Source organism: Capsicum annuum, chromosome 1 (genome assembly GCF_002878395.1).
Source record: "Capsicum annuum cultivar UCD-10X-F1 chromosome 1, UCD10Xv1.1, whole genome shotgun sequence".
NCBI classification, from domain to species: domain Eukaryota; kingdom Viridiplantae; phylum Streptophyta; class Magnoliopsida; order Solanales; family Solanaceae; genus Capsicum; species Capsicum annuum.
The window spans coordinates 20351319-20367545 of record NC_061111.1 but is presented as its reverse complement, the minus strand read 5'-3'; the positions used below and the strand labels follow the sequence as shown (position 1 = coordinate 20367545).

The following is a 16227-nucleotide window of genomic DNA, read 5'->3' as shown; positions in this document are numbered from 1 at the left end:
TAATTTTTTATTTTATACATTAAAATTAGTTCCCTATTTATAAGATAGTATTCAATTTTCTCCTTAAATGATGTATTAATAATTATTATAAGAATATATTATGATATTTTATTTCAAAAGGTTGCACACTTTTTTCAAACAACTTTACTAAAAGAAGACTTTTATTTTGACTTAAATATTTTTCATTCTCAAAGTACGTTTCTTCTCCATTAACATACTTAAGCTATTTCTTGAAAAAAAAAAAAAAATTGAGGTTTACTCATCTTTTCCGTTCTTATCTAATTACGATTTTTCATTCTCCATTGACATACCCAATTGCAACAAAGTTTTTTATTCTTCTATATCTTGTGATAGATGTTCATGAACATACTTAATTGAAAAAAACATTATTCAACCAACTATTTCTTCTCCTTATCAGAAATTCTCTTTCTTCTACTTTTCCTTTTGTCCTTTACAAAAAAAAACTGATATAAGGTATATTATCAATTTTTTTTGTTAAATATATATTTTATATAATAACAAAAGATATGTCAATGAATATTAGAGAAAATATCAAAAAATACGTTATTTGTGTTGGTAACAACATAAAGAAGGATTTGAATGTAGATCGAAATTTTTCATTAGAATAATATAGTGAAAAATATTTTGTATATACTTATTACACTGTTTCGTGTATGAAATCGATATAAAATTAATATAAATATTAATACTCCGTTCAAGGTTTATAAAATAGTTTCTTACATGTTATATTTATATGGAATGAGTATAATGATTGCAGAAGTTGGTATAAAAATCGAATTTCATCAAATATTATACGTTATTATTAATTTTAGTGTATGAAATAAATATACAAATTTATATTTTTAAAATTATTTTGTGTATGAAATCTATATAATATCAATATTACAATCAAGGTTTAAAAAATAGTTTCTTACATGTTATATTTATATCGAATGAGTATAATGTGATTGAGATATTCGATTAAAAAGATTTACTTAAGATTATAAATTGAATGAAATCAGTTTATAAAGTGATTTCTTACATGTCACATTTGTATGAAATAAATATATAAACTGATATTTATGGATTGCAATATTTAATTTAGGTGATACTAATTTATATATACTCATTCCATACACTATGTGCTTGTCTCTTTGAAACAAAATTTTATCTCATCTACTTTTATATTAAATTAAGATTTAATGAACACTACTATCTTTCATATTGAAAAAAAAAAAATCAAGATTTATAAAGAAAAATGCTGTACATCTAATTGACACAAACTTAATTGATATATAATTCATTCAACGATGTGAAATATGAAATAATTTTGTTTAAAATACAAAATTTGTTCATACCAACAATTATAGAAAGACAACAGTAATGAGCACCCAAGAACATTAAAATGCAATATCCATGCCTGTGTATGTCTTATTTTTCATAAAACAAAAAGAAATTATGAAATTGATTTACTGAAACAATAAAATTATGTAGAAAAAGAAGAAAGTGTATGAAGATAAAAACTTTTAATGGACGCATTAAAATAGAAAAAAATAAAACGGTTAGAGGGAATTGGGGTTGATTCCAATTACTAAGGTTAACTATATTTAAGAAGGAATATGGCAGATTTAGTTATATGAAATTTTTCTTTTTCTTTTCTGTAACTATTTTGATATGTCTTTTTAAAAAAACAAAAATATATTTTTAAGTTTATTTTTAAATAAAAATTATTATAACTTGAAAATTAAAAAAAAAGTTGTTATAACTGTAATAAACAATCTAAATAAATTTATTTAGTTAATTTTCCAATAAAACTAAACCCACTATTATATGGTACAAAGTGCGACACAAAAATTTTTCTGTGACTAACTAATATATACACAATTAAACTCAGGATACGGCATCTGACTTTTATTTCAGACTATTTTAGACTTTTGGCTGATAAGTCGGACTAATTATGATTTTTGCTTAATAAGTCATAGGCCAAAAGCCGATCCTAACAGGAGGCTTGAACATCAACCAAATGTTGTCCAAATGCCTACCTAAAAGGAAGCATCAGAACGAACATTACCCTGTTATAGATTTTATAGGAATTAGAAATGGCCACTAATATAGCACAAACATTAAAAGGCAATGAATGAAAATAGTTTAATAAAATTCAATTAACTCTGGCAAAACAGATGTATTCGTCCCATCCTAAATGGTGGTAGTAAACTAGTCTTCTCACATTACGAGGTCTGAGAATCAAAATTTACAAACAAAACATAAGCGAAACACTCTTGAACCCGGCTTAAAGTAACTGTTGCCCTCATCTACTTCTCAGAAGAGTTTGGTCCTCTCTTCTTTCCGAAGCCAACAACTGCAAGCAAGCAAAGATTAGCAGAATTCCGTAAGAACGAAATTTTGAATGTCAGAAGAAGAGAAGAAGCTTCAAAATGTTCCAAAGTAAAACAAAGCACATACAATGAAGTGCTGAGAAATGGGAAAACTCAGCTTAAACAGCACAGATTTGACAAACAAACTAGCAAATACTTTTTATCTTGGAACAACTAACATTTCTTTATTCTTCACATAAAATGCAATAAACCTACCATTAGCATCATACAATGACGAGCAGAGAAATAGGAAAACTCAGATTAAACCGCTTAGAACTGAGAATCAGAAAGCTAGTCTAGAATACTACTCAGAAACACGGATGCGGAAAAAACTAACAATATCAGGGAGATAATAGATATTGTAAATTTTCACTGGAACATTCATCCACCAGCATATACAAGTACAAAGATGATACAATACTCAAGTATATCACTTCTCAGTGTGCATTATCCATATGCAATTTGTGCATGGGCACATTTAATCTACGAGTATCATTTGTCCACACTTATCGTTAATAACAATTAACATACATATTTACCACAAGTATCCAACTTGTTTCACTAATAAAAATGAAATGCATCACTGTGTTAAGTAAGATCATATAAAGCTGAAAAGAGGAGCCTACAGACCCAAATTAAACAACACAATACCATGCTAACATCTCACGATCCCTGAACTCGTCTAAAATGCTTACTAGCAAAAATACCATTATTCTGAAGCCAAACTAACAACAATACGGGAGGTTCCAGATATGGTAAAATTTCACTAGAACATTCATACACCATGCAGAAGCAGTTTCTTCAGTATAACGATCATAAATAAGCGATTACACACACATACATCCTGCGCGCATAGGCAGAGCCTCCATTTAAATCTAACGAGTACAACATTATCATTATATTTTAAAAATTATGGCCTATGGGTCCACATTGCATACTGAGTAAATGGATCATAAATAAAGAGACTCATACACACATACATATACTCTATCACAGAGACGGGCCCTAGATTTAAATTTAAAAATTTCAATATTACAATTATATTTTTAGAGTAATGGATTAAGGATTCATATAGTTTGTATTTATTGCAACTTTAATAAATATTAAACACAAATTTATGCTCTGCATCAATAATAATAATACTGGGTTCAGCATCATTGCAAATATGCCTACAGTTAGTCAACCACTCAAATATGCCTTTAAGCTTTCGGTAATCCTGGAAAGGATGAAATCTAATCCATATACATTTACAAATGCAAATGGATGGAATAGAAACAACAATTTTCAGCTTGTATGTACTATATATCAATAAAACTACTACCACTACTGTATACATATATTCTTCATTTATTGCAGCAAACATGAACTTACCAGCAGTAACGAATCTGCGATTGTATTGCATACGCTTGTGAGCACGCCCTCTAGGCTTCTTCTTCTTATCCTGCTTAGCAACCTTTGGAGTTTGTCCTCTAACCTTACCAGCACGAGCTAGTGATCCGTGTACCTTACCTACAATTCACAAATCAAAATTCCATAATTCAATACTCATTCAACAATAATTGAAAAACTTCTTTTAAAGTAAACTGAAAGTGAATGCAAGAGTTGCTGGAGCTTACCCATGGCTGATTACTGAGTCGCCGGCGCCGGTTGTAAAGCTCTGAATGCAAAGGTTAGGGTTTCTGGAAAATTAAGATAGAATTTATAGGAGGCTGGCGAGGCTTTTAACTGTATTGGGCTTTGGTGAGAAGCACAGTTGGGCCATGTGAAAGAGAGTCAAAACCATGGCCCAAAACATGTAATCCAATTGGAAATTAGGGCAAACAACAAAAATTCCGACAATATGAAACTTAATTACTGAAAATCCAATTTTAGGTCTTTCGAGGTACATAAGTAAATTCAAATACATCCAACGAAGATATATGTTTTCTTTTGTAAAGATACATAATTAGCTCCCGATATGTTTTTTTCGATTTTGGGTTTGTCGAGATACATAATACATCCAACGAATATACATTTTTTCCTTTGTAAAGATACATAATTAGCTCCCGACATTTTTTTATTTTTTTTTTTATTTTGGGTCTTTCGAAATATATAATTAGCTCTCGATACATCCACCAACGAAGATACATATAATTAGTTAAGATTTTTGTAATTACTTATTGCAAATTTGTGTAAATATGATAAGTTAAGGCGTATGTTTATGTTATGTTTTCAAATTAGATCACATTTTGATAAAAAAAAGTAAGCATACATATTTATAATAAAATATGTTAGTATATTTTTGAAGTGTATTATGCTACTTATATTCTATAAGAACATCTTAAGGGTCCTTTTTTGCTTTTGTTATGTTTGATCTCAGGGAGTATTCTTAGTACTCTTTTTTGGTTGTAAATTCTCAATAACTATTGCTGATATATTTGCAATTTTCGTCTTTTTCTATATGTATAAGTCGAGATGTATTAAACTCTTATACTTGATCGAATATTAAAAAAAATTAGAGTTTGCGATCAATGTTGCCAGAGATGATATGGACATATATTATGTTCAAGAATACAATATTGTTTATTGTAATGACTGCATGTATGTAGTTGGCCGATTAATTTGAATTTGCGTTAGGTGGGCTCATTTAAGGGTGAAAGCTCTTTACGAATTTTGACTATTGTAAATTCGCGTTGGGATTGAATGCATCCATCATCAATAACAAACACACTGGGTCCAGGTGATAGGACAGGGATATGACTTTTGTTTAATTGCTTGCTTAAGAAATAAGTTTATGTCCTTGCCATGACGGTAGAATAAGAGCAGTAACGACCAAACTAGCAACACCAAGTTCATTAACGATATAACTTGAGATATGAATTCAGCATCAAAGAGGAAGAACTGAGGATCTTAATTGAATGGAGTACATTGAGCAGGACTAACATAGAAGATACAATAACTTAGCAGCGTCGTGGAAATGATAAAGAATAAAATTCTATAGGTTTAGATTTCACCTAAATAACTACTTCATGTCAAACTGTCCAGGCTACTACACATCTTTGGAGGTCCATCAACAACTTGGGCAAACTATACAAAACTATTGCCTTTCAACTGAACCAATTACGTATACCCACCCACTGCTAACAATCACCAACACGAACAGTTTACGCTCCAACAACAGCACTTTGGACATGCACACGAACATTTTGGGCATGTACACGAACATCTTGGGCATGCACATGAACATTCTGGGCACACGCATGAACATTTTGGCAACATGCAGGAACATTTGAGGCAGCCGGGCATCCAACACACCAAGCATTTGGGCTTCCATTTAGGGCATTTTGGCCAATAGCAACAGTTCGTGCAGCTCACTTTTGAGCAATTTAGACAATTAGGTAGTCTGCATTTAACTTGACAACAGCAGTTGGTAGAAATGGTCGTATCTGATCTCTTTGGCACACGTAACGTTTGTTTAATCTTTCTTAGCCTGATTTCAGTGGTCATGCACTCCATTTCTTGGATAAACCTGCAAAGGTGGCGGATGTAATCCGGGTAAAGTTCCAAGTTGCAGTGGCCTCCTCCTTTGATCCATAAGGGCTCATATGGATCCCTCGCCATTTTCCAAAGTCCATTACCGTGTAGCCAATTAACTACATCATCCTCTGTGCCCTGAAAAGACATTTGTAGGAAGTCATCACGACGATGCATCAATAGCAAAGAGAGAAACATAGTTTATCTGCCTAGTTTTTCCTCTCCTCTCCTTCCCTTCATATTTTAGATGACTTAAAAAGCAAAATTGTAGAGAATTTCGATCGGTCATACGAAACTAAATTGAGGCTGTAGACGGGGATCGAAGATATCACTTATATTTTGAACAAACAGCATATACAGCTGGAGTTTTGAGTCAAGCAAGTACAATTTGTTCAACTTAGTTATATTCTTTTAAATTTTTAAGCATTGGAGTCACCATAAAGAAACTAGATATCATCAATTTATATTTTTTTTGTACGCTATATAATACATAGCCGCCGCCAGAACACATTCTAAGGTCTGAAACAAAATTTTCAAGCGAGGGTTGAAAGTTGTTAACCCTTAAAAAAAAAAAAAAGAGTTCATAAGTTTAGAGGCTTTTGACGTGACCAAACGAATTTGAACATAAATTATACTCCATGGAAAAATTTCTAACGGAACAGCCATTTATTGCATCACTAAGGAGCATCTAAAGTAGCTTCCGCTTGGTCTCCTTTCTAGTTCCAACTACTCCCCGTCCTCCCCCATCAAGAGAGGTAGAACAACACTCAAGAAATAATGAAATCAGATTGCAAACGGATAACTCCACCTACTCAAACATAGACATTGAAATTGGAACCCCAACATATGTTGATAAGCATTCTGACATGCCATTGATAAAGCAGACAATGTTGGATGCATAAAACGAGCTTACTATAAACCAACGGCATTGGTGCTATCTTTTCCCTTGAGGCTTCAGGATTTCGCAAGTCTGTCTTCTTATAGCATTGTGCATATCTTTATAGAAGGGAAAATAGTAAAAATCTTCATGATTTGAATAGATATTCTGGTAAGTGGTAACCAACTTGGCTCTTGCCAATTTGGGCAATGCTGATCTTTATAACTTTAGCCATACAGGAAACTGTAGTTTCGCTACAGGAACTACGAGAATTTCAATTTTGAGACCGAGAGTTAGATGGTCATTAATACGAAACCAGAGTTTCAAACGTGGATATCTTTAGATGCCACTTGTTGCATAACCACCTCATGGAGGAGATATAGTGGGTACAACAGGGACTTTATGTTTACTTTTATCCTCTTCCATTATCTTATTCCTGTTTTAATATTGGTAATATGTATAAGATCAGAGTTTCACAAGTAAAAGCAAACCGAATCACTGTGGGCATGGAATGTATGTAAAAGTGAGGCAGATAGGCCGGCTAATCTTCGAAAGAAGGTTCACAAATGCTGAACAGAGATCAGACTATATTCAATATAATGTGATCAACAGTAAAGGCCCACTCCTCATGATCGGTCTCACAACAGATTTATATAACCCGCCTTTTATTTTATCAGGTATCGTTTCTTCGCAAAGCACTTCTCAAGCACTCCTTCCATTTCAATCATCTCATTTTAGTTCTATGTTCTTTGAGTTTCCTCTTCATTAGCTTGCCATTCAGGTGAAATTCATCATATGACATGGTACAAATCTCTAGCGCTAACACAAATCTACGTTGTAATAGCAAAGAAAGTTTTGAAAATGCACGAACTTTTATCACGCGGCATGCACACAATCTTTAGAGAAGATGCAAATTTTTTCAGCTAAAAAAACTCTACAACTCCTGTCCAATGCACTGAATGTATCAGCTTTCAAATTTCCCAGTAAATAAATGAATATTCACTGAAAAATCCAATATCAGAAACCACCTATCAAGTGCCACATTAATTTATTTTTTATGAAATGCCACATACGAACTCGAAACCAAAATAAGCCAAGATCTGAACAAAGTGACCAAAATAGGTATCTGTTGGAGAGAAAAACAGATCTTTAACAAAGAAAAGAAAGAGCAGAAAGCATTATAAAGTTTCATTGATCACTGCCACATTTATACATAAGATCATAACTGAAAAAGCTCAATAAAAAGAGTAAAATAAGCTACCATTATTTCTAATAATTATGACCTAAAGATAAGCAAATGTAATAAAGTTGATTCTTCATGATTGCAGCCTTATTTAATAAATTTAAATCCTACTTTAATACTGTATTTTGAATTACAACAGCTGATACAATTAATCTACAACTTTTGAGGCACTAATCTTAACCGTATCTCTTTAATAAGTTACCAGGCTAAACATAATAGATTATTACGCTTTCCTTTTTTTTTTAAAAGGGTGAAGTAATGGAGATCCATAGTAAAAAAACTTTTTGTAAAACATAATAAATTATTACGTTTTACAAAAAGGTTTGTAAAACGTAATAATTTATTACATTTTACACAAAAAAAACAAAAAAAAAATAGTAAATTGTCCCATCACCAGCTTTATCTCAACTTTTAATCAAATTGCGTAAATCGTAACAAAAAGTTATAATTTATATAAATCATAGTTTTTTATTACGATTTATATAAATAACCTCACCTAACCGGTCCCCATCCTTTCCATTAAAATTGTAATCTTTTACTGATGGGGTTTCTAACTACCTAGGTTATTCTTGTGTTTAGCTTACAAGTTGTTATCTTTGACTAAAAGAGGTTATAATTGCCTAGGATTGTTCTTGTTTTTTCCCTAAAGTTTGTGATCTTGTTAGTAAATGGGGTTGCTAATTAGCTAGGATTATTCTTGTATTTTCTTAAAAGTTGTAATCTTTTGCTAAATGGGGTTGCTAATTACCTATGATTGTTCTTGTATTTTCCTTCGAGTTGAAAGCTTTCACTAAATGGGGTCTCTAGTTACTAGCGTTGATCTTGTTTTTTCCTTAAAAGTTGTAATCTTTTACTGAATAAGGTGGCTAATTACCTAGGATTGTTCTTGTTTTTTCCTTAAAGTTACCATCTTTTACTGAAAAAGGTGGCTAATTACCTAAGATTGTTCTTGTTTTTTCCTTAAAGTTGTCATCTTTTACTGAATAAGGTGGCTAATTACCTAGCATTGTTCTTGTTTTTTCCTTAAAGTTGTCATCTTTTACTGAATGTGGTTGGTAATTACCTAAGATTAGTCTTCTTTCCCCGTAAAGGCATGATCTCTTACTAAATTGGGTTGCTAATTACCTAGGGTTGTACTTGCTAATTTACCCCACACTTTCCCGTGCGTAGGTGTTGTGAGTGAGCCAATCTATGGTGTGGTTTCATCAGGAAGTAAAAGGTTTCTGGAGTAGAACAAAATAATGTAAGGATGGGGACCGGTTAGGTGAGATTATTTATATAAATCGTAATAAAAAGTTACTATTTATATAAATCGTAACTTTTTATTACGATTTACGCGATTTGACTAAAAGTTGAGATAAAGCTGGTGATGGAACAATACACTGCTTTATTGGGAGATTTTTGTGTAAAACGTAATAATTTATTACGTTTTACTTTAAAGTTTTTTTTTCAGTGGATCTCCTTTGCTTCACTGTTAAAAAAAAAAAGGATAAAACGTAATAATTAATTACGTTCAACCTATTTTGATAACTAATTAAAGAGGTGACCTATTTTGGTCACTTTGCTCATATCTTGGCTTATTTTGGTTTTGAGTTCTGCCACATACTCCACCCACACTGCTAAAAGAAGCCGTAATAGCACCCTAGAAGCAGTCTAGTAAAACTATAAGTTCAAACAAAAGGGATCTAATAATAAGAAATATAATTTTGACGTTTCACGTGCCTTCAAATTTGGTATCATGCATGAGCTCCTCATGATACTCTTTAACCGCAAAGCACTTCTTAACTCATATTTCTCTCTTTTCAAATGGCCAACTAGATAAAACGTAATCTATTGTTCCACTGTTTTTGTTTGTTTGTTTTTTTTGGTTAAGAAAATTGATGTCTATGCCACCTAGGTGCACCTCGACTATTCCACTGGATATCTGCTACCTCTTTAACTCTTGCCTACCAAGGATTGGGCAGATAAGAAGAAGCCATCTAGCCCTGTCTCTACTAGGATTTGAATACATGTCCCCCATTCTTTTCGCCCACTTTTTTGAACATTAGGCCAATACCCTTGGGTCGTTAATTTGTTATTGCTCCACTGACCTCAACTCTTATTCAAAAGTCAGAGCCATACAACAAGAGGTACTATGCCCAAGGTTTAGCAACTGGGAGTTCTTTTTATTGAATATAGAAGAACCATGAAGAGAACTGGTACTGTAAGTTTTATATTTTTATTTTTGAAATAGGTAACAGTAGAAACTGTGAGTTCCACAATAAAGGCACTTAGAAAACCACGTCCAAAAGGATGCACTTCAGTTTGCGAGTGAAAGAAGACTGTACTGCTAAATTTATAACAATTATTAAACACACCCTAGAAATTTACTACAATAAAATGCTAGAGGGATGCAAATGGATGCTTATAGGCTATAGCAACTAATCAGAGACTCTTATCTAAGGTATTAACAGTTCAGTGACTTCGGATATGGTAGGACAAATTAATACAAGAAAAATTCAAGCATCAAACACTAAATGTAGCTGGTCTAACTCCACTCGCTCAGTTTTCAGTATTATCATAAAATATTATGGATATGAATGCAATTTCTTCCTTCGTAATCGAAAAAACATTGCAAGTTGAGTGATGTAAATATCTGGCTGCCAAACAAGTTTTACTTAGACATTAAAATACCAGAAGTTAAATGTAGCTGATCAGACAATGTGTTCTAACAATGTTGATTAATACTCCCTCCGTTTCAAAAAGAATGACCTAATTGGACTTGGCACGAAGTTTAAGAAAATAAATAAGACTTTTGAGTTTTGTGGTGTTAAATTAAAAATATGTTAAATGTACCAAAAAGCCCTTCAATCTTGTGGTCTTAAATATGTCATGTGGAAAGTTAAAATCAAAAAGTTGCTAAAAAAGGAAAGGGGTCATTCTTTTTGAAACGGACTAAAAAGGAAAGTAAGTCATTCTTTTTTAAACGGAGGGAGTATCATTCTTACATCCCCTCATTCCCCAATCCCCAACAACCAAAAGAATACAAACACTGTCACCAGTTCAATGTTTAAATGACAACTTACATTTACATAACCAATAAGAATGTTGGTTGATATCACTCTTACGTCCCCTCACCGCCCCATCCCCGCCAACCAAAGGAATAGAAACACTATCAGTTCAACATTTAAATGACAACTCAAATTTCCATAACTAAGAAGGAATCTACCTGGTGAAGCAACAAGACAAAATCTCCTTCCAAATTCAATCCATCTTAATTTATTTTAGACACCATTATACATTATACAACAGACAGAATCATATCATATAGCGACACCAAGGGATCCAAAAGGATATCCACAAGACGTCCAATAAGGATATCTTATTTTTTTTGAACAGGTTAACATACGTCCCATATGGATATCATGAATGAGAAAACAGAAGAGCTTAAAGGAGAAAAAGAAGTTGTTCTTATATCTCTGGTTATCTTCATGGCAGAAATGTATTCTCTTCTCTGATTATATAACTTAATCTTACCCTAAGCACTTATTCAACTTCAATCATTTTCCAAATGGAAGTTCAATTTCCAGATCAAGTAAACGTTGCATAAACCTGAATCTAAATGTCAACTAATAAGGAGAATAACTTACATGTATAACAAGCACAGGGCTTTTCACCTTCTGAATCTTGTTTAAATTCTGCGCACATGAACATAACTGTTAGATGCTTAAGATGGCAGCAAGGAAGATACAGAAATGAGTACACAAGGTATTCAAATTGTTCCCCTAATAAATTACTCAGGTCATCAGCAAATTAAGTTGCAGACGTACCAAAATCATTACGAGATTCACATGAAGTGTATGAGAATTAGCTCAAAACTTTTGACTGCAAGTTCTCTCTAACAACCGCGGTAAAGCAAACATATGTCCCTTCTTCATGGGTCTACCTCTTAAAAAAATTTTGGTTGCTTCATCAAATAATATGAGGCAAAGAAAAATTTCATATTTTGTTCTTTACAACTAAAACTACAGATCGAGAACGTTGTCAAAGCGATCTCTGTAATGTTCCACAATAATGCTCCTGGATTTTATTTATTATTCAAAGACAAGAAGTTAACTGAATAACACTTGACAAAGGTAAAGTGCATTAGAAAGTTTAACTGTCATTCCTTGAAGAGTGTTAGTTACCTTATAAATGTCAAAGCAACAAGTGAAGTTTGCATGGCAAAGCACACGAAGGCCAGAAAGAATGCCGCTGTGCAGAACCACACCCCTCAAACGTGGTAATTTAGCTGCCAAGTGTAATGTTGGGCCACTTCCAACAGATTGCCCATACAGAATCAAATCTTCCTGGCTAATTCCATACTCTGTTTGAAGGCAACCATACACCGCTTCTATGTCCGCATATGTATCAAATTCGCTTGGCTAGATCACATGGAAAAAACAGAAACACAAAGACGATCAGAAGAAGTAACTTGCCAGAACATATCAAATCCGCACCCATATCCTTAAATTCTTGCTTAACGAATTGAAGGACGTACCTTTCCTGTAGATGCTCCATAGCCAGAATAGTCATATCTGCATAGTAATTGAGATGGTAAACTTTTTAGAGTACAAACAGCAAACTTATAAGGAGACTGGTGAAAGTATAAAAGCCTATATAAACTGCATTGCAACATGATAATGTGCAAGAACAAAAGTCAGGTATAAACAAATTGGCAATTTCATTATCTAAATGTTCAAAAAAGGCAAGTAATGAAGCATTCTGGTTAAATCAAGGATGTAAATTAATTCCTCTTTGGTTAGCCGGGACACATGTGCTACATTGGTACATACCATGAAATGCAAGGGCAGGCTGATAATCTTGTTCCTTTTACTACTGTTAGAAATGGAGCTTGTGGCTTGGGTCTAACTTAACCCCGAAAGCTAGCTTATAAGGGGAGAATTTCTCAGGTTCATACAACGGAGACAACCAACTCGACACCCCTGTACGTCCAAGACTACTAATTGGAACGTGGACAATAGAACATGGGGGCCCAAACAATGACAGACCTGGCTCTAATATCACGTTAAGACAAAGAAGTTGAGCCTAACTCAATCTAGCTCATTAGGGAAATCTAGGTTGCTCGGACTCTTCAAAAATGTCTTCGGGTGCATGTTGGATCCTTCAAAAATAGTGTATTTTTGAAGGATCTGACACGGGTGCGGCAACATTTTTGGAGAGTCCGGGCAACTTAGAGGGAAATACTGTTCAAGTCCCATTCAAGGACATAACTAGCCCATTCTCCAACTGATTCAGAACTCCAATAAACACAAATTAAAGATTAAGGTAAATTGTCATAATTGGGTCCAATTACAAAAACAAAATTAATGGACTCTCATTGCATCCCTGATAGGCAGCAGCGCGAAATTTCTGTCAAACTCACCGAAGAGGGCATGTCCTCTGGACACTGTATTGAATATTGGAAAACACACATGATACAGCAAGATCAAAGGCAAGTCTCAGTATAAAGAGCAGTGCTTTATTATTCCCTCTACAAAGTAGGGACCCATGTCTCTATCCAACCCCACAAGTGAAACTCCATTTTACTTTCACATTTCATCTGTAGGTGAATGAATAGCTAAGTGAAATCTATCACACTACATATAAGGACAAAGAAACTAAAAACTTGCTACAGTTGGAAAGGGACTAGTGATTTGTGACAACAATGAAAATTCACAACGCCACTACTTTTACTTTTCCAATTGTCATCAGTAAAGTAAAAAGGATGAAAACTCACTGTCAAAACTCAAAAACAAAACAAAAGTTTACAGATCAAAAGGCACTGATGAGGAGAAAATAAATCAGAGAACCTCCAAGAAACAAAAGAAGTTACAATGGTTCATTTAACCATGAAATTTTTCACTGAAAACCATGAGATCAATATTTTAGCAACTTGCAATAGGAAGATGATAGAGCTATAGAAATTAATAAATCTTTAAATTGAATAAAAATGTGAAAAGGCTTAAAAAGCCTCCTTTTTTCCAGCTACAGAAAATGGATAAAAAGTGACCTTTACCAACCCTATGAAAGAGAAATAGGAACATTGATACATGGCAAAAAGGGGACAGAGGAGATAAAGACCCATAGGCAACATCTCACTCCCAAACCCCAAAACACAAAGAAAATAAAATTTCAAGATTTACCATATCAAGCTCATATTTTTACAAATCACCATAGGAAAAATTCTTGTAAAAAAAATTAAGATTTACCATATCAAACTTAGATTTTTACAAAATCACCATAGAAAAACAACCTCAAAACATTAAATACAAGAACCAGTATCCCCACACAAGATTCTTACACACATGTCCTACAAAAAAAATGGAGGGGGGTGGGGGGGTGCAGCAAAACTGTGTGAAAAACAAAAAAGGAAGGGAAGAAAAGGCAGACCCCATAAGGTTGATTCTGAGATTAGCTTTAAGCTGAACAAACAAGTCATAGAGTTGTCCTAGATCAGCAGCATTGCCATGAGAGTAAAGCACAGTAAGTTTAGCATATGGATTTTTCAAGTAAAAAGCTACAATCTTGTTGCCTCTTTTAGTGTCAACTAACAAGACATCAAGATTAACATCATCAACAGCACCAGAAATAGGCATAGAAGATGTAGTTGAAACAGCAACAAGTCTTCCATCATCCCTTTTCTTGACTTGATATGTAGCCGGTGTTGGAGGAAAAAATGCAAATTTTGCTGCCAACTGAGATATACAACAACCCATTATAGGCTAAATGGTCTCTACAGACCAAACTCATGAATGCATGTGGGAATACTAGAAGCAAAAATGAGCTAATGGGGTTTCTTGAATTTGGCTCAAATTAAAGATTTTTATGAAAGATGGTGAATCTTTTTTGTTTTTTTTGGAAGAGGGGGGGGGAAAGGGAAGATGGGTAAAAGAGGAGGGGTGAGTTTTCCAAGAGTTTGGACTGTATGTTTGGCTAAATAAACGTAAAAGATGATATCCTTAACGTATATTTTGTTGGTATTCAAATAAAGGCACATTCGATCGATGTAATAAAACTTTCATTATAAATATTAATCCAAAAAAAAAAAAAAAATTAATCAAACATGAAAATTATTTATTTTGTTGGTATTCAAATAAACAGAAGAAGAAAAAAAAGGAAAGAAGAGGTGTTGGTGAAATGTAGTGTGTAGCTGTGTACTGGTATGGAAAACTGAAGAGTTTTGGCACAGAGAGAAGCAAGTGTGTGTGACTCTGCGTGCGTGAGATACTCTGTTTCTTTTCAAAGGTTTCTGTTTGTTTGTTTTTTATGTTTTTACTATTTTTTTGTTTTTGCCTTTTTTCTGGAAGCAGAGAGAAGAAAAAAAAGATAAAAAGGAATAAATATACTTTGAAATATATATATATATATATATATATATTCTTGATCATACTTTGACTATATATGTGTCTCTAAAAAAAAAAAAAATTTGGTGCATTAAAGTTATCGCTATGCACGGAGCTTTACCTTGCATTCTTGTCAGAGGCAGGCTGTTTTCAAGGCTTAAACCCACGGCCTCCTGATCAAATGACAGCAATTTTACCAGTTACTCCAAGGCTCCCCTTTAATATATATGTCTCTATATTAATAAAATAATACGTATAACCACTAGAGTTGGCATGATGATTCAGTGCCATGTCCCTTAAGCAAGAGGTCGGGGTTCGATTCCCGCCTTAGCGAATGGAGCAAACTCTGTGGCCAGTTCCCTACCGTTTAGTGCGCTGATAAAGGAACGGAAGATTGGTCTCACGGCTGCCGGCTGTGGAGATACGATACCTTGGAAAACCAAAAAAAGAAAAAATAATATGTATGTCTCTCACAGTAACAATTGAAGTATATGTGTACTCAAAATATGATAGAGGATATATGCGTATCATTTATCATAATTCAAGAATATATTTGTTTCTTTTTTATTTTAATATTTTTAATCCAAATAATTAACCCAAATTTACTATCCGACTCAATAATCCATCGATCCTCATTCCAAACCAACTCAACTCGGTCTCTATTTTTTGTTCCAAACCTGATACTTCCTCTATTTTTTTCCTTAAATGTGAACCCCAATCAAATTGCATTGATTGTTTGTTGATGCTAGTTGTTGTTTATTTGTTGGATGGAGTGAAAAATTGGCCAGAGCTAGGTGTGTGGCGATGATTCGTCGGTGAGGTATTTTTGGTTCGATGGAGACGTTGGCTGTGTGG

The 16227-nt window shown here is 33.4% G+C and overlaps 2 protein-coding genes across 2 annotated transcripts; both read right to left on the bottom strand.

The window, feature by feature from the left end:
• Positions 1 to 2134: 2134 nt before the first annotated feature.
• LOC107869443 (40S ribosomal protein S30) lies at positions 2135 to 4144 on the bottom strand. The gene is made up of 3 exons (XM_016715982.2): positions 3992 to 4144; positions 3747 to 3884; positions 2135 to 2359 (listed from the first exon to the last, which is right to left on the bottom strand). The coding sequence occupies exons 1-3, from the start codon at positions 3993 to 3995 to the stop codon at positions 2313 to 2315; spliced, it is 189 nt and encodes a 62-aa protein (XP_016571468.1). The 5' UTR covers positions 3996 to 4144; the 3' UTR covers positions 2135 to 2312.
• A 1090-nt stretch (positions 4145 to 5234) lies between these two features.
• LOC107869431 (alpha/beta hydrolase domain-containing protein 17B) lies at positions 5235 to 15281 on the bottom strand. The gene is made up of 5 exons (XM_016715974.2): positions 14420 to 15281; positions 12528 to 12564; positions 12175 to 12411; positions 11638 to 11685; positions 5235 to 6026 (listed from the first exon to the last, which is right to left on the bottom strand). Exons 1-5 carry the CDS (start codon positions 14743 to 14745, stop codon positions 5502 to 5504), a joined length of 1173 nt encoding a protein of 390 aa, XP_016571460.2. The 5' UTR covers positions 14746 to 15281; the 3' UTR covers positions 5235 to 5501.
• Between the last annotated feature and the right edge of the window lie 946 nt (positions 15282 to 16227).

Excerpts from the sequence above, each read along its gene's own strand:
- LOC107869443 (XM_016715982.2), bottom strand. Across the intron at positions 2,360-3,746 it reads TCGCAGATTCGTTACTGCTG|TTGTTGGCTTCGGAAAGAAG; the intron begins GTAAGTTCATGT and ends GCTTGCTTGCAG.
- LOC107869431 (XM_016715974.2), bottom strand. The coding sequence starts at position 14,745 with ATGGGTTGTTGTATATCTCAGTTGGCAGCAAAATTTGCATTTTTTCCT. Across the intron at positions 12,565-14,419 it reads CTCAGAATCAACCTTATGGG|ATATGACTATTCTGGCTATG; the intron begins GTCTGCCTTTTC and ends ATTACTATGCAG. Across the intron at positions 12,412-12,527 it reads ATGGAGCATCTACAGGAAAG|CCAAGCGAATTTGATACATA; the intron begins GTACGTCCTTCA and ends CATGTGATCTAG.